Source organism: Rhinatrema bivittatum, chromosome 7 (genome assembly GCF_901001135.1).
Source record: "Rhinatrema bivittatum chromosome 7, aRhiBiv1.1, whole genome shotgun sequence".
NCBI classification, from domain to species: Eukaryota; Metazoa; Chordata; class Amphibia; order Gymnophiona; family Rhinatrematidae; genus Rhinatrema; species Rhinatrema bivittatum.
In genome coordinates, this window is record NC_042621.1 from 204,554,848 (window position 1) to 204,581,729 (window position 26,882).

The 26,882-nt window shown below is 42.3% G+C and overlaps 1 protein-coding gene across 2 annotated transcripts in view; it reads left to right on the top strand.

Moving 5' to 3' along the window:
* The window catches only part of IPMK (inositol polyphosphate multikinase), a 214,293-nt gene that overhangs the window by 43,565 nt on the left and 143,846 nt on the right, over nt 1-26,882 (top strand). For both annotated transcript variants that reach the window (XM_029609777.1, XM_029609776.1), the window contains exon 3: nt 18,101-18,197. In XM_029609777.1, the coding sequence (XP_029465637.1) occupies nt 18,101-18,197 (97 nt within the window). The remainder of the gene's footprint in view (nt 1-18,100; nt 18,198-26,882) is intronic.

Consider the following 26,882-nt stretch of genomic DNA (forward strand, 5'->3'; position numbering starts at 1 on the left):
AGGGTTTTATGCCAGCAAATCAATTTTTTCACACACTATATATGCGTGTATGTGTGTTTGTGTTTTTGCTTACCTATTTTAAAAAAAAAAAAAAAAAGTGTGATCTGAATGCACTAAATATTTGTGCATATGTTAGGGGGTAGACATGCACTTATTTTATAATCTGCACGTACCTGATAAGCGCAGGTTATAAAGTACTGTAGTAGATCCCCGTGTGGCTATATACACGTGTATATGGGGCCATGCAGAGTTGTTTGAAAGTTACCCTCCCTATCCTGTCTTCTACAGATAACTTTTGACATATTTTGAAAACATAAATAGTGGCCAGTAAATATTTGGGAAAAGCCAATATTTGGTTGCTCTTCACTTGCTGTAGTCTTAAAACCTTTGGTAATTAATCAACCCCAGAGCGATTTTGAAATTTGAACGTCTTAGTGTACATCAAACTGACTTAAAAACCACTTATTTTCCAGTATGTGTCGCAGAGGGGATTTACTGACAAAAAAATTCTGACTTGGCCAATTTTTGACCAGTTTTCTTTTCTGGTGCACGTAACCCCTTTTTATGCAGTAATATGTTGTACAAAAATGTTAATTGAGCCCCAGTACAGAATGTGTAGACAAAACTGGTTATCTTTTAAGCTCTGTTTGGTAGTTGGGACATAGCAGTATGCATTTAGAGACAGTGACTTGTAAACTGGAAGTATTTTCTGTTATTTGGGTGACAGCTCCTGGTGCTGCACACTTGCTACTATTGGGACTTCAGCAGAGAATAGGCAAGTGCCAATCATTGAGTAATTTTTGTCTGTTTCCTTGATGGGAGAGTTTATTTTTGCATGGCTACATGTTAAAAGTGCAGTGTTCAGTGTGTTTTATTAAAGGCATTTAAAACACTTAATAGTAAGATAATCAACCTGCTATTTCATGACTTACTGAAATCTTGCAAGAGTTGCTCGCAGTTGGCAGAGTAAGAGATGGTGTGATGGAGAAGAGCACAGCAGCATGGGGTTAAGTGGAAGAAGGGAAGAAAACTGTGATTCTGATGGTACCAGGTAGTAGTGGGGGGAAAAAGTGTTACCAGGGAAGAGGGAAAGAGTAGTGGCAGTAGTGATGGGACTTGACTTTGAAGATGAGCTGAGCTAAAGAGCCAGGTGCTCGATGCGAGACTCCCAAGACTCACCCAGCTCTACCACCAGCACCCCTCTGAAGTGTTTTGATACGCTTTATTTTTGGGTTTGTTTTTTAAAGGCTATTTTCATGCCTTCTATGGCAGAGTGCAGTAGTATGCCTGAGAAACCCCCAGAATAGTGTAAAGGGCTGGGCCCATCTGTCTGGCCCAGTCCACCTTAAGACAGAACATTATAGATACTGGGTGACTGTCAGAGCAGGATATAACATAGGCTCAGAAGGGAGTAGAGAGAAACCCAGGATTTATAGAAGCCAGCTCCTTCATACAGAACTGTGAGTAGAGCCGGGAAGCAACTCTTGAGAATGGGAGTACTTAAGAATGCTTTTGTGAATGCTGAAGATTTGGAGCACTGAGAAAGCCTTAACTGCTCATATGTTGTGCTACTGGCAGCAACAAACATTTTACAATAGAAAAATCCATGCAGCCTTATGTCAGAAATGCTGATAATAGACTGTGCCTAACAAAGCAATTCATTGAATCAAACAGGAGTGCACTGGTTATTTGGGCATGCGTGTTTGATGGCGTTCAAGGTATACTAAAGCCAGTCAAGAATTCTTGTTTATTTCTATGAAAACCTGAAGCAAGGAAAGTACCTATATACAGAAACCTTACATATGCCAAAAGAATTGCAGAAAAGTAGGTAAAAGGTAAAACTACAGTGATCATTTTTTAAGCCTAAATGGCCAGATACTACATACAGACTGTATCAATGTAGTTTTTTCTTCTAGTTTCTTTGGCTTGGTAAAAGACCATTTTTTAAAGTTTTCACTGCCACTCTGTAGTATTGTCTGGCCTGTAAGAGTTCTTCGTACAATGTCTGTTGTGTGAAGGGCTTGTGTCTGTTTCCAACAAGGAAAGTTCAAACAAATTTAGTGTAAAGTTTAACGAGCAAAAAGTCACAGCAAGTGCATATCTAATTCCCTGTCTAAGCATTAAACAGATTTTTTTTAAACTATCAATTTACAAAATAAATTACAATAATTGATCTTGCAAAAGAAATATCAAATGATGAAGACCAAAGAAATGAGCCTCCTTGTCCATTTTTCCCTTAGTTGCATTGTTGGAATATTGTGCAAGTCATTGCTAAGGTTTGAATTTACTGTGGCAATATTACTTTCATTTCCAAGCCCCTAAAGTCTCCTTTCTGATTTTTTTTTTTTTTTCTGTAAATCTAGATTTGGGGGTAGATTTTCAAAACTTACGTGCAGGCGTCCATGTGTGCGCGGTACCCAGCGCTCACACATGGACGCGCGATTTTATAACATGAGTGTGCTACGCGCGCATATTATAAAATGCCAGGTCGGCGCGTGCAAGGGGGGGGGGGGGTGCGGTCAACTTTAGCAAATACGCGTGGCGACGCATTGGGACCTTCCCCAGTTCCTTCCCAGTCCGCTCCAATTAAGGAATGGACTGGGAGGGAACTACCCCAAATCTTCTTATTTTACCTTTTGCTCCTGCCTCGGAGCAGGAGCAAGTTGTGCGCGCTGGCACCCTGGCAAATGGCCGCTCTGCCAGGTGCCGCAAGCCCCGGGGCTTACACGTGTGGCCGGGCCGCTTGAAAATTGGCCCGGTGCGCGTAAGGCCTGGCCACGCGCGTATACTCCGGGCTTTTACGCATGCTGGGGTTTGAAAATCCAGTCCTTAAAGTTCAGCAGGATTATGGTTTTAAAGATTGAGTTCTCAGCTAATAATGCTGTTTCTGTATAATTATTCATAAGTTTTGTCCTGGTATCCTTGTTCACAAACAGGCAGAATCTTCCTAATCTACAAATTGTGCATTCTATTATGTAAATGCCATTCAAGTTACAGAACTTTGTACCTTGGTTAACTGGTCTTGTTTCACTAGTCCTGCTCTCATGAGTGGCTGACAAAACATTACTGTCCTGGTACAGATATCTTTGACCTGGTAGTTTTTGCCTGGTTCTTTTTTGAACCCCCAGTTTAATGAAACTGGCCTCCATTAGGCACTGTCACTATGAGCCTTCATTCTTTACTACTTTAGTGTCTTCTCCCTATTTTTATAAATCAGTCCAGGGGCCGCTCAAGGTAATCTGCTGCCTGAGGCAAGGGATGAAATGGTGCCCCCTTTTCCATGGTGCGGTGCAGGTGACATCGCCAAGAGGGCCAGGGCAGGGGGAAGGCAATGGAGAGTAGTGAAGTAGGATTTGAACCCTGGCTTCCCTTGTTTGCAGCCCATTGCCTCAGTTTTTAGGCCTGTTATTTTCTTGTTCTCAGTCTTCGGTGTCTCCATTAATGGGTGCCTGTGAAATGTTTAATAGGGGTGGGGCTGCCAAAGGTCTAGAAATAGGACTCCTCCATTCCCTATTGCCTGCCTCCCACTCTTCTCCAGGATCTGTCCCCTGGGGGTGTGAGAAGTTGGTGAATGGTGGGAATCTGTGTGTGTGACACATTCTCTCTTAGGGCTGATGCAAGGGTATTAGATGCCTTAAACTTTCTAGCCTTTCATTCCCCCTTCCCTCCCCTCCCCACACAATTAAAACTTATGCATTCTTTTCCATTTTTAAATCGATTAACTACTTCCCCAACCTAAAAAGGCAGATTGCATATGGAAAATAGACATTCAAAGTACAATCTTCTGCAGTAAAAATATCACTTACGACTTGTAAACACTACAAAAAAGACTTTCAATAATAGGTAGTTTATTAAGTCTATTAAACTTTCTCATAGTAATCAAGGTGGGTTACTGGATCCCATATGTATTAGGCTTATGGTAAAATGCATTGGGTGTGGACTTGGCTCACAAAAAGCCAGTAATAAATTGAACTACAATTCCAATATAGTAAGTCTTCCATATCATAATTACCAGCACTCAACCTATGAAAAAGCCATACTGCCAATATTGCACCAGGCCCTAAACACCAATACACTTCCTATTAGGAAAACAGATTAAAGCCAGGTTGTTGTAAATCCCTACACAGAAACTACCTTCTAGAATAATTCCTAACCTCAGTCACACATACAGAATTAAAGAGACCATAAAATATAAATTGAAATGTGCAGACAAAAACTGAATTGGAAATCATGAGAAGCCAAACTCTGTAAGCAATGCCAACACAATCAAGAAATATAAAACAAACATACCAATGAAAAGCTTGTCAAATCTGCTGATAATAGAAAAGCTAATTAAAAAAAACATAAAAATGTTTAAAATATTACCAGACAGTAATATTTCAAACCAGGAGATGCATCACATCCAATAATTAAATGTTTATTAATTTTCAATCAATGATTAACATCATGAACAAGAAAATATGTTTACAACAAAAGCAAAATCATATAAAATATATACTATTAATAACATTTCCAGTTGTAACATATTCCATAATAGGGGGAGACACTTCAAGAAAAAAAAATAAAGAAAAACATTTTATACCTTAAGGAGAAGGAGAATATATTCATTTTTACACACCATTGACCTTTAAGCCTCAGCAGGTGCCTGACTCTTATCAGAAAGAAAAGTTTCCAAGTGTGTTGGGCAGTGGGCGAGGCTGAGTCGCCGGCGGGTGACGTCACATCCAATAATTAAAACTAACAAGGATAAAAAAAATAAAAATATCCTACTCTCCATTCCAGGGAACTTTAGATTTCCAGTCCTCCTGAGATTGTCGTAGATTGGAGGCTGGTGCACAAACTTTAACCTCTCTCACACATAGACACACACTTTCTCATACACACTCTCACTTATACATATTCCCCGTGCTCTTTCTCTCTCGTATATATACACGTACATTTTGGACTTTTTCTCTGACTGTTAAGGCCCTTTTCTGTTACCGGCTGCGGGGAAATACCAGCAGCACAGCAATGACTACTTTGGCCGGTGGGAAGTGGGAACCCCGCCAGCATGTCGCTGCTTCATGCCACCAGCACTGCAGGTTTTCCTGCTGGCAGATTTGTTTGCCTGTGTGAAGGGTGAGGTGGCTGTGGCATGAGGAGTTCAGCTGGCAATCTTGCCACCTGAGGGGTCTGCCTCACCCTGCCTCATTATAGACTGCTCCTGAGTCAGTCAGTCCAGCCTTTGCGTTTACAGTCCTTGGCCAGAAGTCAGACTGTAGCGCTCTCTGGAGCCTGGTAGTGTGCACCTTAAGTCTGACAATAGGTGCTGCTGTTAGAGCAATGGCAGAGTCTCTTTCCCCAATGTGCAGTACCAGATGCTTTTCTGAAAGGTCCTTTCAAAATCATAAGCAGGAATGTCCTTGGGCAAACTGAAATGAAAGGGGGAGACCTTTTGCTTGTTCTGTCTGCTGAATTATAAGTGCTTTGCCTAGAAACATAGTAAATGATGTTAGAAAGACATAAAAGGCCCATCCAGTCTGCCCAGCAAAACTTTTCATAGTTGCAATTACTGTTGTGTGCAGAGTATTCCCATACCTTCTGTTTAGGTTGGTAACTGCTTCGCTGTGCATGTTATCCAGGTGCTTCATTACCATCCTAGTGATCCTTTGCGGGGTTTTTTTTTCTTCCCATGCCTTCTTGGATTCTGATACTGTTTTTCCCCACCACTTTTGCTGGGAGGACATTCAAGGTAGTGACAATCCTTTCCATGGAAAATTATAATTTCACCTCTGGTTCTGAGTCTATACCCTTTCATATCATGCCCCCTAGTTCCAGAACTTGCTTTCCATTTGAAAAAGGCTTACCTCCATGCATTATTAATGATTTTCAGGTATTTAAGTCTGTATCATATCCTCCCCCATTCTAGGTTATACATAGGGAACCTTCACTTTTGGTTTATTCTTTATTTTTGCCAGGAATTTCAGGGTTTATTATGACAAGAACAAAAACAGGACAAAATCAGTTTGAAAAAAAATAACTAATTTTTCCAGGTAAAATTCAGTTTATTTTGGTGGACAGAAGCAAGGACAATAAATTAAGCAGATTTTCCCACCCATCCACTTAGCAGCATTACTATCTCTATCTTCATCCCCTGCCTGGCATATTCCACCCCCCCCCCCCCAGCACTGCAGTAGCATTCATTAAATCCTTACCGGTGATGACTCCAGGCTTCTTCTCCTCTCTCCTTCAGCAGCATGCTTATTAATGCTCCCTTGCTCTGCAGCACAGTACTTCTGCATTTGTGCAAGGTTAGGAAGCCTTCTGGAAAGTGCTTCTGGTGGACAGGGCCTGTTTGAAATGCATTCGTGTCACTAGACAGCAGGCACTTTGGCTGCTTGGGTGGGTGAGGAGGCAGGTCTTGAAACATAGCATGGGCGGCAGTAGAGGGTGAATGTTTTCAGTGGTGGATGGTGGGGCTTGAAAACTGCATGTTTATTGGCCAACACTGGGACAGCTTTATAATCGGTCTAAAATCCAGGGTGAATATCTATTTAAACACACTGTCACCTTTTGGAAAAATCCAGGAATGTATGGGTGAAAATCAGTTTAAACTGAAAATGAAGGACCCTAGGTATACATTTTAAATTCTCAAGTCTATTATGTGGCTTCTAATGCAGATCCTGAACCATTTTAGTTGCCTTTCTCTGGAGTTCCTTTAGCCTCTCTGTTTTTCATGGGAGGGGGGGGGGGGGCCACAAAAATAGTTCCACCTCTTAGCTGTGTGTTTAGGGTTAGACACAAGTATTGCGCACACACAACTAAAGGGTCTCCCAGGGATGGGGAGAAGAGGCTGGAGCAGAGAATAGAACAATAAGTGATAACATAAAACCTACCTTATGTAGCTACAGCAAGTACTGCATATAAAATTGGTGCATGCACTGTGCATTAGGATTCTTATACACTATAACAAACACAGATAAATGGCATTATAGTAAAAAAAAAACAACAACAAAAAACCCCCAGGATTTTATTAACATGGAAAAGTGAGGAAAATCAGTTTGCAAGATATAAAAGAAAAATCACCAGCCCTACACTGTATCTCAGTTCAGTTTACTTGCAAAATACTTTATACTCCCACCTAAATTCTGGCCAGAATAATAACATACGTTCTCAGTTAAGACTCACATGAGTTCTGTTTGCCTTTTCTTTAGACAAGCTGCTTCACTGTGTGGTTAATGAAGCCGATGCAGTGGTCGAAGATATGGCAGCTGGGATTCAATGCCAAGACATGCAGAATCATGCATCTGTGTGTGGAAATCCAAAAGAGTTGTATGTGATGAGGGGTGAAGGGCTGTTGTGCACAGAGCGAGACCTTGGGGTTATAGTGTCTAGTGATCTGAAGACAATGAAGCAATGTGACAAGGCGATAGCTAAAGCCAGAAGAATGGTGGGCTGCATAGAGGAATAACCAGAAAGAAAAAGGAGGTGATTGTCCTCTTGTATAGAGTATTGTGTTCATTTTTGGAGACCGTATCTCAAAAGGGACAAAGACAGGATGGAGGCGGTCCAGAGAAGGATGACCAAAATGGGGGGGGGGGGGGGGGGGGGAGCTCTCCATCAAATGATTTATGAGGAGAGGTTGAAGGATCTGAAAATATGTATACCCTGGAGGAGAGGAGGTGCAGAGAGATATGATACAGACTTTCAGATACCTGAAAGGTTTTAATGATACACAATCGACAAACCCTTTTCTATTGGAAAGAAATCAGTAGAACTAGAGGTCACGTAGTGCAACTCCAGGGAGGAAGACTCAGAACCAACGTCAGGAAATATTTCTTCACAGAGGAGGGTGAGGGATTCTTGGTTAGCCATTCTGGAGGAGTTGGTGAAGATGAAAACAGTGAAAGAATTCAAAGGGACATGGGATAAACATTGTGGATCCCTAAAGGTTAGAGGATGGAAATGAAGAAAAGAATGCATGGGGGTAACTTGCTGGTGTGGCGGTTACTACCCTTAACCAACAAGCCTTCATACTGTTGATGCAATTCCGTTTTTGCTCTCTGCTTTAACGGCAGGTGGAAAAGAGGAAAAAAGGGAATTAGATTCAGACAGCAACCAACAAGGACATTGAATTTTCTCCTAGGACAAGCAGGATGATAGTCCTCACACATGGGTGACATTATCAGATGGAGCCCGCATGGTAACATTCTGTCAAAGTTTCTAGGATATTGACTGGCACACTGAGCATGCCCAGCATGCCACTATCCGCGTGGCCACTCGGGGTCTTCCTTCAGTCTCTTTCTGTGGTGCTGTTGTCTCTCGGTTTCTGGAGCTCTGCTCTGTTTTTCGGAGTTCTTTTCTTGTTTTTTCATTGCATCCACACTGGGTCCCTCTTCCTTAATGACCCTAGTCAGTAGGGCGGGATGGTAAGTTTTTTATACCTTCTTTGCGGTCTGTTCTGTGGGTTTTTTGGAGTCGATGTGTCTGCCCTGCACCCGACCGCTTGCCGGCCCGAAGCATGGCTTCCACCAGGTTTTGTCAGTGCCCCCCATGCTCACGGACTATGTCTTTGACTGATCCACATGAAGTTTGTATTCTTTGCCTGGGGGCAATGCACGATGTCTGGGTTGTCAATTCTGTGATCAGATGACCCCCAGAATTCTTTGGGCATGTTTGGATAAAATGGAAAAGCTTTTTGGCTCCAGGAAACTGGGGCCATTCATGCCAGCGTCCGGTGTGTTGACACCGTGGGGTTGGGGGGAGCCCTTGGACACCAAGCCATCAGTGTCGTTTCCCCCCCCCCACCCCCCCGGAAGAAGGGCACTGGGGATTGACCGTTGTCTGAGTCCTCACCCTCCTCGGCACTGGGGAAAGACCAGACCAAGCACTGTGGGAGATCAAGGAAGCATAGTCACGGTCGCTATCAGCACATGGTACCACTTCCGGGAAGGCACCGGCATGGATTGTGTTGCCCCCGAAGTGGCCCCATGGAGATAAGGCTTTGTCCTTGATCGAGTCCGGGAGTCAGAGGCACTCCCCATCAATGCCCATTTCTGTGCTGGGCACCGATCCCCCTCGTTTCGAGGGTGATTCAGTGGTGCCTGCTCCTCCTCCACCCACATTACCCATAGCTACCTTCGAGGAGGAGGTGGATCGCAGGGGTCAGTTGGTGGTGCTCCAAGCCCTCAGGGGTATCGAACCGCCAACCCCCATCAGTGCCACCACCGATGCCGGAGCCTACTCCCTCAATCAGCACCGCTGCTGGAGCGCCTCGATGTCCTGCTGGGCATCCTCCCTATGCAAGCCAGTGCCCGGGGGTTTTCTGATCCCCCAGTGGCCATCATTGCCTCCTCCCTCTGGGGCGATACCCATTGCCGGTTCCTCCTCCGAGGAAGGCTCGGCGCTCCCAGGGCCCTTGGATGCTCGATTTTCCAGTCTTATAAGGTCTTCCTGCAATTTATCACAATCTGCTTTTGTATCATCTGCAAATTTGATTACCTCACTTGTCGTATTCCTTTCCAGATCATTTATAAATATATTGAAAAGCAAGGGTCCCAGTACAGATCCCTGAGGCACTCCACTGCCCACTTCACCTCCACTGAGAAAATTGTACATTTAATCCTACTCTCTGTTTCCTGTCTTTTTTAGCCAGTTTGTAATCCACGAAAGGACGTCACCATCTATCCCATGACTTTTTACTTTTCCTAGAAGCCTTTCATGAGGAGCTTTGTCAAATGCCTTCTGAAAATCCAAATACACTATATCTAGTGTATTTGGATTTTATCTAGATTTATATCTAGTGTATCAGGCCTCCATCGCTACCAAACTGGACTACTGCAACGCTCTCCTCCTAGGCCTCCCCTACAGCACAATTAAACCCCTGCAAATGTTGCAAAATGCAACAGCAAGAATCATCTCAAACACACGCAAATACGAACATATCACCCCCATTCTCAAAGAGCTCCATTTGCTTCCCATCCTATCCCGTATCCACTACAAAGCCCTCACTATTGTACACAAATCCATTCACTCACACAACTCCAACTGGCTAGATATCCCATTCACCCCCCACCACTCCTCCCGCCCGTCCAGATCCACCAATAGTGGCACACTTCATGTACCCTCTCTAAAGACAGCCCGCCTTTCCTTCGCCCGTGTCTTATCAATGTTTTACATTTAACTTGCCAACGCTTATGCTTTATCCTGGTCTATCAAATCATGAGTGGAGTGGGATGGGGGAGTATGTATTAATTTACTCTTTCAAAACATAGACTAGGGTTCACTCTAGGTAGTTACTAAGTAGTACATTTAAAACAAATTGGAGAAAATACTTTATCACTTAATAAACAATTAAACTTTGGAATTTTTTGCCAGAGGATGTGCAAAGGCAGTTATTTGTAGCTGGGTTGAAAAAGGTGTGATTAAGTTCCTGGAGGAAAAGTCCATAAACTATTATCTAGGTAGACTTTTTTTTTTTCTCATTTTATTTTTATTGAGTTATAACATTTATACACAAATGCAATAATCCAAGAAATTCCAGTAACACTTTTACATTTCCAAATGATACTTTACATAATATATTTCATATCCTAGCCCACATCTAGGGGGTAAAGGGGAGTTCCTGACTACTGCATGTCATTTCCTTTTATTGCAATCCTATCTCCTTTAACTAATACTTACTATTTTGGAGATTTATCCTTTAAGAATCGCTCCAAGTGAGTGGGGTCAGTAAAAATAAACTTGTGGTTCTGAAATGTTATATGACATTTGCAGGGAAATTTTAGGAAAAACTAGCTCCCAGATCGAGAGCCTGTTTTTTTAAAGTAAGGAATTGTTTCCTACGCACTTGTGTAACGCGTGAAATATCCGGAAAAATTTGAATTTTTTGCCCGCAAAAAATAAAATCCTTAATTTGAAAATACTTTGAGAAAAATAAATCTTTATCCTTCCTTAAAGAAAAAGAAACCAACAGTGTAGCTCTAGTGTGAATATTGTCCATAGAATCCTCCAAAAATGTGGAGACTCTAGGACTATTCAAAATATCTATACCCCCCTCTTGTACTTGGAGCAATTTTTTAGAGGGCAAATAATACAATTTAGATAATACAAGAATTTTATCAATCTCAAAGGATAAAATCTCTACAACATATTTATTAAATAATTCGATAGCTGACATTAATCTAGATTTTGGGAAATTCAATAATCTTAAATTGAACGACCTTAATTCATTCTCCAATAATTCAATTTGATTATGCAGTATCAAATTATCTTTAATAAATGAGGTATTGGTGGCATACATAACATTTACTTGAGGATTTAATACTGCAACAGCTTGTTCTACCTTTATAGTCCTACTTTCTAGGTCTTCAAATTTTGTTCTTACTTGAAGAGAAAAATCATGCATTTGAGAGCCAGACCTAGATAGTTTTTTTTTTTTTTTATCAATTTTTGCAGATAGCCTCCAAATTTCTAGAAGGGTTACATTTTCTGGTTCAACATCACATTCTTCACCCTCATTAGTTAATTCAAGTATTATCATCGGACATTGTATTAAATTATTACTAACAGTTATTCTCTCCCCTTCTATTTCACTAATCAACTGCCTATTTCCTTCTCTGACTTGAGCCACTGGCAGAGGGTTTTCAGCAATATTTGTGTCACCAATACCTTCCCTACAGGGTTGTAAAGGGGGTTGCACGGATCTGGGACTTAAGGAAACCCCCAGCTGGGAATTTCCTTCTATACCATCCCTAACCATGGACTCACCCATATGTATTATATGGTCGTCCATGGGTCCGTATTTCCTCGATGCAGGAGTTGGTGAGGAAGTCCAAGTCTTGGATTTATGTTTTCTTCCCATAATAATAAAAAGCAGAAAAAATTTACCAGGGGTGCACCCCTTTGGTGTGCGGCTTCGGCTGCGCGCTGGTGGCTGCGTGCCGCAGGGCCCTTATTTTATGCTATCCCGGGGCTCCTGTAGATGACGTCACAAAGGGGCCGTCCTCTCAAGCACAACCTCCCTTCTCCCTCCACCAGGAGTTAAACAGTTCTTTTTCTCACTCTCACCGCTAAAAGCGACTGGTCTCGGGGTCCCAGCAAGCAGTTGGTTCTCCTCCTTTGCCCCCTATCTAGGTAGACTTGAGGGAAAACCATTGCTTTATTCCTGGGCATAAGCAACATGGAATATGTTAGGGATCTTGCCAGGTACTTGTGACTAGGCTTGGCCACTGCTGGAAACACGATACTGGGCTTGATAGACCCTTGTTCTGACCTAGTATGGCAGGTTTTTTTTCCTTTATGAATTTTAACAGTTTTACAAGTAATACACAAGAAAATACAAATCTGAAACACTTCAAATAATGGAAGAATAAAAACATCTAAAAAAAAAATCATAAGTTGTGTCAAGTCCACATAATAGGGGAAGAAAACACAATAAGAGGGAAAAAATACCCTTTTCTAAAGCAAAGATATGATCTCTTATCTATAATAGCCATGCATTTATACTTAACAGTTCTCAACAATTGCACATAGTGTCATGAATCTGTTTTTTTTATTTTGCAAAAAGGTTCTCCAGCTGAGACTGGTCAAAGAAAATATTGTTCCCTTAGAAAATAGAATTGCTTACTAACAGGTGTTCTCCGAGGACAGTTGGATTCCAATCCTCAGACATGGTGACATCATCAGATGGAGCCTGGCACAAAAAACTTACGTCAAAAGTTTCTAGAACTTTGACTAAGCTTCTCTGTGCATGTTCAGCATGTTGCTAAGCCACACATCCATGTGGATTACCTTCATTCTCATAATATAGAACTCAGAATAACAAACAAAGTGGAACCCAACTTCATGGGGAGGTAAGCGAGTTTCGTGAGGACTGGCATCCTGCTGTCCTCAGAGAACACCTGTTACAGTTAATCAACTCTGCTTTCTCCAGAGATAAGCAGGATGGCAGTCCTCATATATCGGTGAATCCCTAGTTACAGGTGGCTCCCCTCAACAAAAAAGGGGACCAACAACTAAGTGCCAGCGGGCACAAATATGTTGGTAACAGGAGGGGGGGGGGGGGGGGACGGGGGGACAGCCTGAACAAAAACAAGCCCTAGGGGGAACAGAGTTGGGTTTTAAACCTCAAACAAGTTCCGAAGGACAGATTGGCCAAATGTGCTGTTGTGTGGGCCATCCCTATCCAAACAGTAATGTGATATGAATGCGTGGAGAGAACCTCATGCTGCAGATCTCCTCCATGGGGACTGCTCGCAAGGGGATACTGATGCTGCCATGGCTCGAGCAGAGTGAGCCTTGACATGACCCCCAAAATGCAATCCGGCCTGGGCATAACAGAAGGAGATGCAGTCTGCCAGCCAGTTGGAGTGTGTCTGCTTGACAATGGTGAGTGATATCCAGCCTGTTCTGATCAAAAGAAACAAAATGCTGGGTGGACTGTCTGTGGGCTTCTGTCCTCTCCAGAAAGAAAGCCAAGGCTCTCTTGCAGTCAAAATTGTGCAGGGTTTGTTCACTTTGGTGCAAATGGGACTTGGGAAAAAATGTTAGCAGGTCGATGGAATTCAGACACCACTTTAGTCAAACTAAGGGTGTGAATGCAAGGCCACCCTGTCATGAAAAAGCTTAGTATAAAGTGGTTACATCACTAAAGCCTAGAGCTCTCTGCCCCTGTGTGCTGAAGTGATGCCAACAAAAATATGACCTTCCAGATCAGGTACTTCAGGTCACAGGAATGCAGCAACTTGACAGGAGCTTTTTACCAGCTGGGCTAGCAGCACATTGAGATCCCAGGTTATACAGCAGGAGGCCTTAGGTGAGGTTTCAACTAAAGCAGGCCTCACATAAATCGTACAACTGTAGGCTGTACAGAGATGGGCTTGCCTTCTATACCATGATACATGCCAATTGCACTTGATTGAACCCTCTTGGAGTTGGTTTTAAGACAAGCTTGTGAGAGGTGTAGAAGTTAATTGAGCAGTTTGTGTGTCAGGCAGGAGAAAGGATCTAAGGCCTTTTGCTCACACCACATGGAGGACCTCCAGTTCAGTTCATACGACTTTCTGGTGGAAGGCTTTCTGGAAGCCACCAGGACACGAAAGACATCCTCTGAGAGATCAAAGGGGTTGGATAGTCAACCTCTTAACATCCAGGTTGTGAGAGATAGGGCCTGAAGGTTAGGATAACACATCCTGCCCCAGTCCTGTGTGATGAGATTTGGGAAAGTTCCCAGTCTGGTTTTTGGGTGGACATCTTCCGTAGGAGTGGAAGCCAGATCTGTTTCTGCCAATGAGGGGCTATGAGCGAGTCCCCCTATCCTTGTGAAGCTTCAGCAAAGTCTTCGCTACCAGTGGAACTGGAGGATATGCGTATAAAAGACCCTCTCCCAAATGCAGAGCAAAGGCATCTGAGGCTGGCCTGCCATGAGTCTTGTACAGGGAGCCGAACTGAGGAACCTTCCTGTTCCAAGGTGCAGTGATTAGATCCCTATCTGGGCTCCCCCAAAGGCGGAAGATCGAATCCACCATGCCCTTATCCAGAGACCACTCGGAGACCCTGAAGCTGTGACTCAGCCTGTCCTCTAATACATTCTTCAAGCCAGCCAGATACATGGTCCTGAGTCACCAATGTGTGGGACTGAGCCCATGGCCAGATTTGAACCACTTCCTGACACAGGAGATGCCATCTCATGCCTCCCAGCTTGTTGGCATACCGCATTGCCACTTGGTTGTCAATCTGTCTCGGGACAATTTTTTTGGACATCCGATCTCTAAAAGTCCTGAGAGAATATCTGATTGCCTGAAGCTCCAGGAAATTGATCTGACATTCCTGGGCAGACTACAAACCCTCTGTGCTAAGCCCATCTAAATGAGCACCCCAGCCCACGGTGGATGCATCAGTTATCAACGTAATTTGAACCTGGAGACTTTCTGTGTTCCAGATTGGAAATGTTCTGCCACCAGGACAAAGAGTGCTCGAGAAATTTGGATGCAGTCTTGTAGGTCCCAAAGGCTTCAGGCCACAGGACATTAGGGTCCATTGGGCTCTTCTCATGAGCAGCCATGCCAGGAGAGTAGGATACAGCGTAGCGGCCATATAGCCCAGGTAAGAACATAAGAAGTTGCCATACTGGGTCAGCCCAAGGGTCCATCAAGCCCAGCATCCTGTTTCCAGCAGTGGCCAATTCAGGTTACAAGTACCTGGCAAGTACCCAAAACATTAAGTAGATCCCATTCTTCTAATGCAAATAATAGCAGTGGCTACTCCCTAAGTCAGCTTGATTGATATCAGTTAATGGACTTCTCCAAAAACTGATCTAAACCTTCTTTTTTAAACCCAGCTACATTAACTGCCCTAACCACATCCTCAGGCAACAAATTCTAGTTGAGTGAAAGAATTTTCTCCAATTAGTTTTAAATGTGCTACTTGGAGTGCCCCCTAGTCCTATTATCCAAAAGAAGAAATAATCGATTCAGATTTACCCGTTCTAGACCTCTCATGATTTTATAGACCTCTATCATATCCACCCTTGGCAGTCTCTTCTCCAAGCTGAACAACTAAATCAAAATCGATGGCTGGTGGGCACAGACTGCACTGCCACCCTGGGGGAACGATAACGAAAAGAAAGTTACCCAAACTGCTGAGGGGAAAAAAACCCAAAACTTGTCTAAGACGATAAAGGGAAGACATCGAAGGGACCCTTGACGAGTATGAATTAGAAAACATGAAAAGTCACCAGTGTTAGTGACTACTTTTTTTTTTTCTTACCACAAGGCTCCACAGAAAAGAGACTGAAGGGACCCTGTGAGGATGCATGGTATAATGGCATGCTGAGCATGCTCAGAGAGGCTCGGTCAGAGTTCTAAAAAGTTTTGATTATAAGTTTTCCGTATCAGACTCCATCGGCTGTTCCCATTGTGTGAGGAATGCCATCCTGTTTATCCTCTGAGATAAGTTATACATTTGCAAGAAATTTAAAAAAAGAGGCAAAACTTGAGCTGCTTTCTCTGAAAACCTCTTTCTTTTAAGTTGTGTAGCTCATGCCTTATTGGAGAATATTGCCCTTTGACCACAAAAAGATATTTTGAACCTTTAAAATATGATTGTAAAACCAAATCCTTGTCCATTTCAGAACAAAAGGAAATAATCAGTCTTGCCCTTGTGATCTCATCCTGTGTGGACTCTAAAAACATAAAACATCCAGATTGTCTGTAGTCAATATAGTATCAAACATACCTCCTTTTTTTTTCCCCTTGCAGGCTTCTTGCATAATATATGTTTATGAAAAATGATGTAATTGGAATATCTAATTTTAAGAGCTTCTCTCGGATATATTTCTTAAGCAGTTCTTGAAGGAAAAACAGTCTGATCTTTTGGAAAGTTAAGGTTATGCAAATTCTTCATGCTAGCTGTGTTCTCCCTTGCTTCTAATTTATGGTGTAAGCCAAACTATCCTTAACATGAGACAGGCTGGCACTATGCAGAACTGCCATCCTGAGTGTCCATCCTGCTAATCTGGTCCTCTACAACTTCCATCCTCTTGTCATGATCTGAGAACTTAGTAGCAGCGGTTTTAGTAAAGAAATATAGCTGAGATAGAAAATTCACTAGTATGCTCAATTCTGGTAACCACTTCTCAGACATTTCCCATCCCCCTCCTTCCCAAGGGGATGCCTTGTTTTTACTGCCCCTAGGTCCCCTTCTTGACCATAAGTCTGTGCCAGAGAAATGAAAACCTCAGGCATCTGGATTCCATCTGAGATGCTCAGAGAATGACTTGAATATTGGTTTTAACATACTGTTTATTACAATCAAGGTCCTACTGCTGAGACCCACATCATGTTGAAGTCCTTCAGCATGGCCCTTGGTATCTGGCTTCTGCTCCACATCCCAAGCTATCTGGGACCATTACTACTGCTGGGTTTTATAGGTCTGACTTCATTCCACTCACTGGGTGCCTTAGCAACAGGTCTTGCTTCCTACTTCTGAGTTTTGTTGTTCCTGCTTTGACTTCTTGTGATTCGGCTTTGTTCTGAACTCATATTGCTCGCCACCTGCCCTGACCTCAGGATTGACTCTCACCTATGGCTGAATGCTGCCCACCCTGACCTCAGCCTTCCTGTACTCTCCTCCACCTCCAGCTGCTAAAGGTGCCTCAACTACTACCTTGGGGGGGGGGGGCTACCTACTCTGTTGTAGGTCATCCTGCAGCCTGGGTCTTCTCTACAGTCCTAGGCCTCCTTCCAGGTATGTGACAGTGGTGACACATTCATCAGGATCAACCTGGCTGAGGCCTTCTTCCATTACCTGGTCCAGATGCATGTGCATGAAATCATCAGCTGCCCACAGCTCCACTGGGGAAACAGCTGGCTTCCACATCTGTACAGCTTCCAGGTCCACAGAGCTTTGCTTCTGTGGTATCTCAACCCAGGGGAATCAATCGATCTGCGAATCAGGGGTAGTGAGGAGGTTAGAGCGCCCCAGCTCAGCATTGCTCTAGACTCTGCTTGGCATAACATTTCTGTCTACACACTGATCATGATATGTCAGATGTTTATCCGTTGGCCACAGTTCTAATATTTGTGGCAGCATCGCGTCACCTATTGTGCAGGTATCTCCGGAAGGATGCTAGTGTGCCAAATGTGTGTTTTACTGGTATGCAGAGTTCTGAAACTGTGTGTTGTGGTTTTTTTTGGGTTTTTTTTTTTTTTTTTACACTTTTAGTGGTTTAAAGATAAACACTAGTGTAATTTATATTTTTAGATAATTTACATGAATACATTGTGCTACCTTCCAAGTCATCTTGCTCTGGATAGTCTGGGGCATAAAATGATGCAAGCAATCATATGCAATAAAAGGCAACCCTATCTATAACCAGGATATTGCTGGACTAATATATTAGGTGCTTATATGATTGCTCATAGACCAATTTAATTAGACTTTTGTATATTTTTATTGCTTCAGATAAATGTGTTGGCAGAATTTTCCATTTACTTCTCAACTTCATAATTTAAACACTTCACAGATGGCATTCTTAAAATAAGTGAATAGAAGTGCAACACCTCCCTTTTCCCCCCAAGCTATCAGAGATTTTTAAAGTATTTTATTTCTCTTGTTGTAGGTATATGCTGTGGACTGTGGTGACAGTCATCTTCTGGAGCTGCAAAAGTATCTGCCAAAATATTTTGGCGTCTGGGTACCTCCGAATGCACCAAATGGTATTCTATTAATTTTTTATTTCAAAATATTTTGTCTGAGGTGGCTACATTGAAAATGTTTAAGACTCAATAACTAAACTAGAAAAAAGGGTCCTAATTTTTGTGACACTGGGTTACCTCTTTTTAAGTTAATTTAGTTGCGTATAAACTTATTACTTTAGCTTCATATAGCACTTTTATCTTTTTCTCCTTACTAAAAATTCTTAATCACTATTGAATAGCTCTAAGCGATGTGCAGAAGAACATATATGAACACAAAGTTAAATGACATGTAAAATGGAATACTTAAAAAAATCAGATTAAAAACAAAATATGACAAAAGATCAATACTCCTTGCTTGTATACTTCTCGTGTATGCAAGATAAAACAAGTTATTCAAAATAGAATTGTAATAGATTTATTGCAGTCTTCCTGTAACTTCAAAGTTCAAGAAAAGCTGCATTAGCAGCTGCACATAGGTCTGGTTTTCAGGGGTCTCCACAGTGAATATTTATCAGATGTATTTGCATACCTTTTTGGTGTGTGTTTATGCCAAACACAATACTGTGAGCTTCCTGGCTAGAGTAGTATTTTCTGAAGGCCCAAATCAGAGAACTTTTAGATGGTGCAGGTTGCTTAACAGTACAGAATGTACTCTTAAGGTGAGATTTCTGTGCATTAGTCTTGTATGCTTACTCCTGATATGTCCTAAATACAATAGAATTCTCATTTATGGGTTTCAGGTTTAGCATTACTTAGCTTTAAATCATTTTCTGCTGTTTTAAGTTGCTGGAATTCAGTTTTAAGGTTCTTGTTCATATTTTATCTTTATTTTAGCAAAAACTGCCCGGCGTTGCTCAGGTTGTCTGATTCATAAATGGTTTAAATTTTGAAATAGAAGAAAAGTGAATATTTATTTTCTTAACAGAAAGCTTATAGAAACTTAGGGAGCCTCTCTATTAATGTACATTGACAGTATATTAGATATCTCTTGTTGTCCATTCTAGAGAGCGCTAAATAGTGATTGTTATAGAGAAAGATTAAAAAGCACTAGTTCCGGTTCAGATCCCTGGGTTAGTCCTCTTTTTCTTGTCTTTTTTTATCCAGTTTACAATGCACACAACAGTGGCATTGTAAACTGTGTGTGTGTGTGTGGAGAAGTAGCCTAGTGGTTAGAGCAGTGGGCTATGAACCAGGAGTCCAGGATTCAAGTCCCACTTTTTTGCTCCTTGTGACCTTGGGCAAGTCACTTTACCCTCCATTGCCTCAGGTACAAACTTAGGGCGGGGGGGTGGTCCTGCGCTAACCGGCAGCGATCGCACCACCGCGGTGCGATCGCTGCCGGTTTCGCACCCAATAGCGCCACCATAGAAGGTATAGCTATTGGGCGTGAAATAGGACGCAAAAAGGCCCTTACCTTTGCAGCGTCTTCGCGGAGTTGGCCCCGGTGACGCCCCGACTCCTCCTCGTGCGTGCGATCCATCTGGTAAATGACCTCCTTAGATTGTAAACCCTCTGGGGATAAGGAAATATCTACAGTACCTGAATGTAATCCACTTTGAAGTGCGAAAAGCGGAATATAAATCTAAATTAAAAAAAAAAAAAATCTAAATAGCTAAGGTGGGCCATAGCCCACTCACTTAGGGCTTAGGCTCATGTAATCAGTGGTGCCTAAAACAAACGAAGAAGACTCTCTGTACGTGTGTGGAGGCCTGTGTGTGTTGTCTTTTCACTGACCTGGTGGCCATAGATACACGACTGACTGATACTCTCTCTAGATTGCTTTCTGCAAACAAATGCCCCAGATTAATTACAATAATACATTTTGATTATTAAATTAATGTATGACTCAACCCAGTGGGGCAAGTCCATACAATAAAATGATTGTGCATAATCTCCTCACCCTTGTCAAAACCCCTATAGTGCCCATGTTAGTATTCAGTATGACTTGTCATCAATTTTTATTTAAGAGTAGTGCTCAAGGCAAGTTGACAATAAGTAAATTCAACAATATTAAAATAAAAATTTTATAATAATTTATGTGGTTTCTATTGATTTGGTTTAACACTCTACCCTAATCTATAATAACACATGCATACAGTAAAATGTAAGTAAAGGCTTGCTGAAACAACCAAGCTTTAATAGTGTTCCTGAAAATGAACAAGTCATCTAGAAACTGAATGTCCTGGGAGATAATTCTGTAATGGGCTAAAACTGGAGAACACTCTCTTCTCTGTGCTCATTAATTTGATCTCACCTGGGCCAGGAAATTGCCAAATGACATAAACATGATGGTCTATATTGCACCAAATGGTTTCTCAAATAGTAGAGTAGCTGTAGTAAAACTTAAAAAAAAAAAAAAAAAAAAAAAAAGAGAACTTCAAGGGTTTACCCTCTCCTCTCCCTCCCCCCAAGGTCAACTTGCATAGAGTTGTCTCTTTTTTACAGGTCGCCTGTGATGACTTCACTGAGAGGAGGCAAAGTCTCAGCAGGAAGGTGGCAGCATTGCATTGAAACTTGGCCACAGTATTTTTCCTTCCACAGGGGAATTGGGTGGAAAAGCAGCTCAGTCCCAGTGCAGCTCTCTTTCTACTATGGTTTTTTTTTTTTTTTTTTTTTTTTAAAGGTTGAATTTGATGACCTAAATGGGAAGGGACAGGCCTCTCCACACTAAACTGTTTATTTTTATGGCTGCTTTATCTGGACTGAATAATTTTGGAGCATTTTTAAAAAAGGATGTGGTATTTACAGAAGTGTTTATCTGGATGCCAGAACTAGCCAATGGAGTATGAACTTGACATGGCCCTCTGAATTCTGCAGGATCCAAGAGCAGGCTGAAGCATGTACATGTGAAGGCACAAAAGGTTAAGATTATTCTTGTGCTTACTAACTGCTCCAAGTTGTATATCTGTAGAGTGATGTGGATAAGAAACGAAAGCTTTCTATTGAAATGAAAATAAACGACTGTTGGAGGGGACTGCAACTCAGTCTATACAAGATTCAAAGCAAGTTTTGTTTCTGAACTATAGACAGGAGAAGCTTGCTTCATTTGTGAAGTTTTGTCGTTCAAAAATGTAAATTGCTGCACCCCAATTACAATGCATAAGTGTTCAGTGGCATCTAAAATTGAGAGAGGTTGGATTTGGGGTAATGATTTGACAAGGCTTGTGAACAGCGTGACTCTTCTTAATTATAAACTGCATTTGTGCCTATTAAAATACTTTTATGAACAAACGTGGGCGTTCTATTATATGTAACTAAGGACAAGTTGATATTAGTGATAAGGCTCTTGGTCTTCTTTTTTACTACAGAGTGAAATTCAAGTGCTGTTTAGGCTCTCTGACTTTCATTAAATTTATTAGTTTTTCTTTCTGGTTGGTTTAGTTACTTTTTGTATATTTATTTTGTAATTATGGTAGAACTGCATGTAGTCATTCTACCTCTTTTAATTACAAAATTTAATGTGTGCTCCTTTATTTCTTCCTCACCCCACCCCTCACTTTTTCTCTGTCTATATGTACTTTTTTTTTTTTTTTTTTTACTTAGAGGTCTGGACAGAAAGCTGAGGGGATGCTAGAGAGCCTTTGAAGAGCGGGGCTTAGTCTCTTGGCCTCTTCTCCATTACACATATGAAGGCAAATTTCAGACATAAGTTGAATAAAATGAGAGTTGCAAACAGGCCATCAAGTCACACCTTCATGTCTCATTATTGTCTAGACAACCTCGCTAGAAGCAATAGTAGCTTTGGGCAAGCAGTTTTGAGCAGCTTGTTCACTTTGGACCCCTACAGGTGGGAGGTCTAAGTTGCTTTTTCAGTGCATGGTGGGGCACTGAGTGGAAAAGCAACCCTTGACTTGCTTGTGGATGGACAAAGCAAGTTTGCTTACTGTAAACTGTGTTCTCCAAAGACAACAGAATGAATTAGCCATGCTTATTACCTTGGAGAGTTGACTAGCTTGTCTAAGCTCTACAATCAGCTGAGTCTCTTAAGGTAGCATATGCATAGGAACTCCCACACATGCTCAGCAATAAAATTTTACTTAGCTATAGAGACGGGTCCATTTGGTGCTGTCAGATGATGTCACATACGTATCCTGACTAATTCATCCTGCTGTCTATGGAGAACCCTATTTACGGTTAGCTAATCTGACAGAGGCCTAAGAGGTATTCAAGCACATTGAAATTCTCTTATAGCCTTAAGAACATAAGATTTACCTTAATGGGATAGACCAAAGGTCCATTAAGCTCAGCATTTTGTCTCCATCAGTGGCCAATCCAGGTCACAGGTACCTGGCAGGATCCTAAAATGTAAATAGATTTCATGCTGCTTATCCCAGGGATAAGCAGTGGATATCCCCTAGTCCACCTTTATAATGGTTTATGGACTTTTCTTCCAGGAACTTGACTAAGCTTTTTTTTAAAACCCAACTACACTGACAGCTTTCAGCACATCCAGTGGCAACAAATTCCAGAGCTTAATTATGCATTGAGTAAAGAAATATTTTCTCTTATTTGTTTTAAAAATACTACTTAGTAACTTCTGTGCATGTCCTCTAATCATTGCACTTTTTTGAAAGAGTAAACCGATTTGCATTATCTGTTCCATTCTGCTCATTATTTTATAGACATTTTATTTAAAATGTATTAACCCCCCTTTCCAGATTTAAAAAATTGCTGAGACCGATTTACAGAAATAACACGCAATACAATAAACATATAACACTGAAATTGAAAATAGAACAGTACATAAAATAAAATTAAAACATTTGATCTTCTTGCATTGTATATTTATAAACCTAGTTGCTTTCACCTCAGGTCAGCCCCGTAAACAAGATTTTAATATCCTCCATTCATTAACCATGTTTTTAGCCCCTTCCAGAACTTCATCTAATCATTTTCTTAATACCACCGGTAATTCATTCCAGAGTTTTGGGACCGCAGAAGAAAAGACTCTTTTTGCAGGCCTAGGTCTAAACGCCTTCACAGATGGTAAACTTAATTGCACTCAAAGATGCACCCTGGGCTCTCATCTACTATGGTTCCATTGAATACGTCCCCTAAGATGAGGAGGACATACACCCCTCAATACCTTAAAGGCCAGTACTAAACATTTAAATTTATTTCCTAGCATGTAGCCAGATGGACTCAGGATCAATGGGCTATGCTACCCTGCTAGCAGATGGAGAGAGTCAGATTTGAAAGCTGACATCACCCTAGATGTACCCTTGCAGTACCCTCAGCCCTTCAGTATTATTCTGTCTCCAGCAGCCGGTGGATGTATCTCTCCCTATGGGGATGGCTGTACTTTTGGAAAGGAGAAATTCTACATTGAAACTGGAGAAAAAATTGAGCCCCGCTCTCTTGTGGTGATACCTAAAGGTCTCACCCCCAGTTTGAGAATTCATGAGGTGATTTCCAAGATCCCTTTAGAGGTATGCCTTGGTCCAGTAGCCGATTCCCGGTGTGGACTTTTGCTGCTTAAGCAGCTGAAAGGCAGCGGGTGCAGGAAGCCGAGCACGGAGGTGACGCCCAAAGCCCTCTCCCTTCGCAACCAGAGACTGTCTCTGTACTCAGCTGGTAAGTGCTGAACCCAGGTAAGTTTAAAAGAAAAAAGATTTACCTCCAGATTCAGAGACATTTGGAGGGGTTTCAGTAAGACTTCCTACGGTCTCCTTGTTTGGTGCGCTGTACCAATGTCTAGCCCGATCCCGTTGGGGTAAGGGGAAGTGGGCTTGCAAGTGGATTGAGCGGCTCCTCGGTGGGCTAGGTCCTGCTTTAGGCTTGGTTGGCACAGCGTGTGGTAGGCTGCGGTGGTGCCATATTGCGTACGTCTTTGTGCGTGCCATGTTGCCCTCCATAGAACGTCGGTACACGCAGTGCGTTGGCTCTACGTACTCTATTTGCACATAACTGCTCTGGCACAGTGCTCTATTTGCACATGGCTGCTCTGGCACAGTGCTTCTTCCTTCAGTGGCAAAGGCACAGCTCCAGCAAAGTATCCCCTTTTTTTTTTTCTCTTCCCACACCCTTTGTCTAAAATCTCCTTGCTTGCCTTCCACTTTCTCTCTCCCCAAACTATTGTGTCCTGCATCGTCCTTCCCCTTCATCTCCCCTCTCTCACTTGCATTCCACTCCATGCTTTGCATCCCTCTCTATCTCCCCCCTCCACTATTTGCCCTTCATTGTCTCTCTTTCTGCCTATCCTAAAAAGCCTTCATTGGCTGCCAGTGCACTTCAGAATTCTCTACAAATCCATCTCCATTATCTACAAAATCATTCATCAACATACTTCTATTGACCTGCAAATTCCTCTCCTCTTACACAATTCTTCAAGACCTACCAGAGATGCATGTAGAGGTTCACTCCAGGTTCCTCCAACCAAAGCCACTAGACATATTACCTTGAGAGATCAGGCCCTCTCTACCGCCGGTCCCCCTTTATGGAATTCCATCCCCCCCAGACCTAAGACAGGAACCCTGCCTCCCAACCTTCAGGAAGAGACTTAAGACTTGGCTCTTCAAACAAGCTTTCCCGGACTCCAGCTAATGTCCTTCAACTTCTAGTTCTATAACACAACCAGCTCATTTAACTGTTCGTTGTAAATATTTAAAATGCTATTAACCTTTTTCTTTTTCCTTCCTCTCCCAGTTTAAGCATCCCTGTTTTTTGTAACTGCTTTCTTCCGCACTACAGTTCCAGTTTTTTTTTTCTTTCTATGCACCACTGTTTTAATGTAAACCAGCATGATGTGATTTTATCATGAATGCCGGTATATTAAAAACCTTAAATAAATAAATAAATAAAATAACATTGTGTACTTACATATGCGCACAACCTATTAAGCATAGAATACAGGTAAAGCCGGGCGGGTGGGCTGTGTACTGCACTTCGCCACATCCTGCCTAGGCACCCAACCGAGAGCCAACAGAACACACAATTACTGCTGCCAATGGCTCCAGCAGCCAAGAAACATAAGCACCTTTCTCTCTGCGCTGCTTGTCATGTTAGGGCTTCACAGACTGACCTGGATTCCAACTTAGGTCAGCACTGTGAGGAAGCCCAGGGAGAGTTGGCCTCCTTGGACTTTGCTACGCCCAGCTCCTCCCATTCAGAGGATAGGTTAGCCACAGCCTTAATTGGAAGTACCCTGAATCTGAGTACCCCTGGGACTGGGTCATCCATGGGAGAGGGAAATTCAGCAGCACCTATCCCAGTACCTCTTGGGCTAGGCATGGACCCGGCTGCCTTCTCTTGGGTGGAATTTTTCCAGGACCTTAAAGCCTTCGTACAGGCACAGTCTGCTACCTTACTTGCCCCTGTCCGGATGGATCCTCAGCCGGTAAGCCCTCCCTTTCCATCCTATTGGCAGACCTCGAGGCATGCCTCACCTACCAAGGATATCCCTGGCAGGGACCCGAACGGCATGGACAAAGAGGAGGATACAAATACCTTTGAAGATTTATTTTTTATTTATTTATTTAACATCTCTTTTATACCGATATCCGTTCGCACATCGCATCGGTTCACAATAAACAAAAACTTTTGGGCGGGGCCCTTACATATAACAAACATCAATGGGTAGATGCAATGCAATAGAACTGTAACTAAAACTATATACATGAGAGTGCACAGTACAAAATCAGCGGATATAAGGCGTTCATAACAAAATAACAGTGTAAAATTCACAGAGGGGTTTTATGTAATAGGGGGTGACATGGGGTAGGCTTGTTGAAAGAGCCAGGTTTTAAGTTTCTTTTTGAAAGTGGGGGTATATGTCTCCATGCGAATATCATGGGGCAGGGAGTTCCATATGGTGGGGCCGGCAAGAGAAAAGGCTCTGTTTATAGTAGAGGAGAGTTTAAAAGATTTGATAGATTGGGCACGAAGTGTTCCTTGGAGGGCTGGGCGGGTAGGTCTCTTGGAGGTGCGAGGTAGGAGGGGGGGATTAAGCCAGTTGAGGTTGGAATTTAATAGACTCTTGTGTATGATAGATAGTGTTTTATATAGAATTTGTGACTGTATAGGGAGCCAGTGTAGTTCGATAAGTGTGGGAGTGATGTGATCTCTTTTCTTTGTGTTTGACAGTATCCGAGCGGCGGCATTTTGTAGGAGTTGTAATGGCTTAGTGTGTGTTGCAGGAATGCCAAGGAAGAGTGCATTGCAATAGTCAATTTTCGATAAAATAATAGACTGGAGTACTGTAAGGAAATCAGTGAAGTGTAGTAGGGGTCTGAGCTTCTTTATCGTTTGTAGCTTAAAATAGCAATCCTTTATGATGGATTTAATGAATGGTTTAAAAGAAAGGTGATTATCAATAATGACTCCTAAATTACGAGTGTGCGATGGGAAATTGGTGGATGAGTAAGCAAGTGGGATGTCTGGGAGCGGTTGCCTATTAGATATGATTAATAGCTCAGTCTTGTTGGAATTTACAGCTAGGTGCATGTCCTTTAGGAGTTGGTTGATGGAGGAAAGACAGGATTCCCAGTTTTGTAAAGCAGTTTGGATAGAGTCAGAGAAAGGGAAGATGAGTTGCACATCGTCAGCATAAATAAAATGCTTGATGTTGAGGTTAGTGAGAAGCGTGGTAAGGGGAATCATGTATATATTAAATAGCGTCGAGGAGAGTGAAGAACCTTGGGGCACACTTTGGGGAAGACTGATGGGATCAGATTCATAGTTGTCCACTAGGACCGTAAAAAAGCG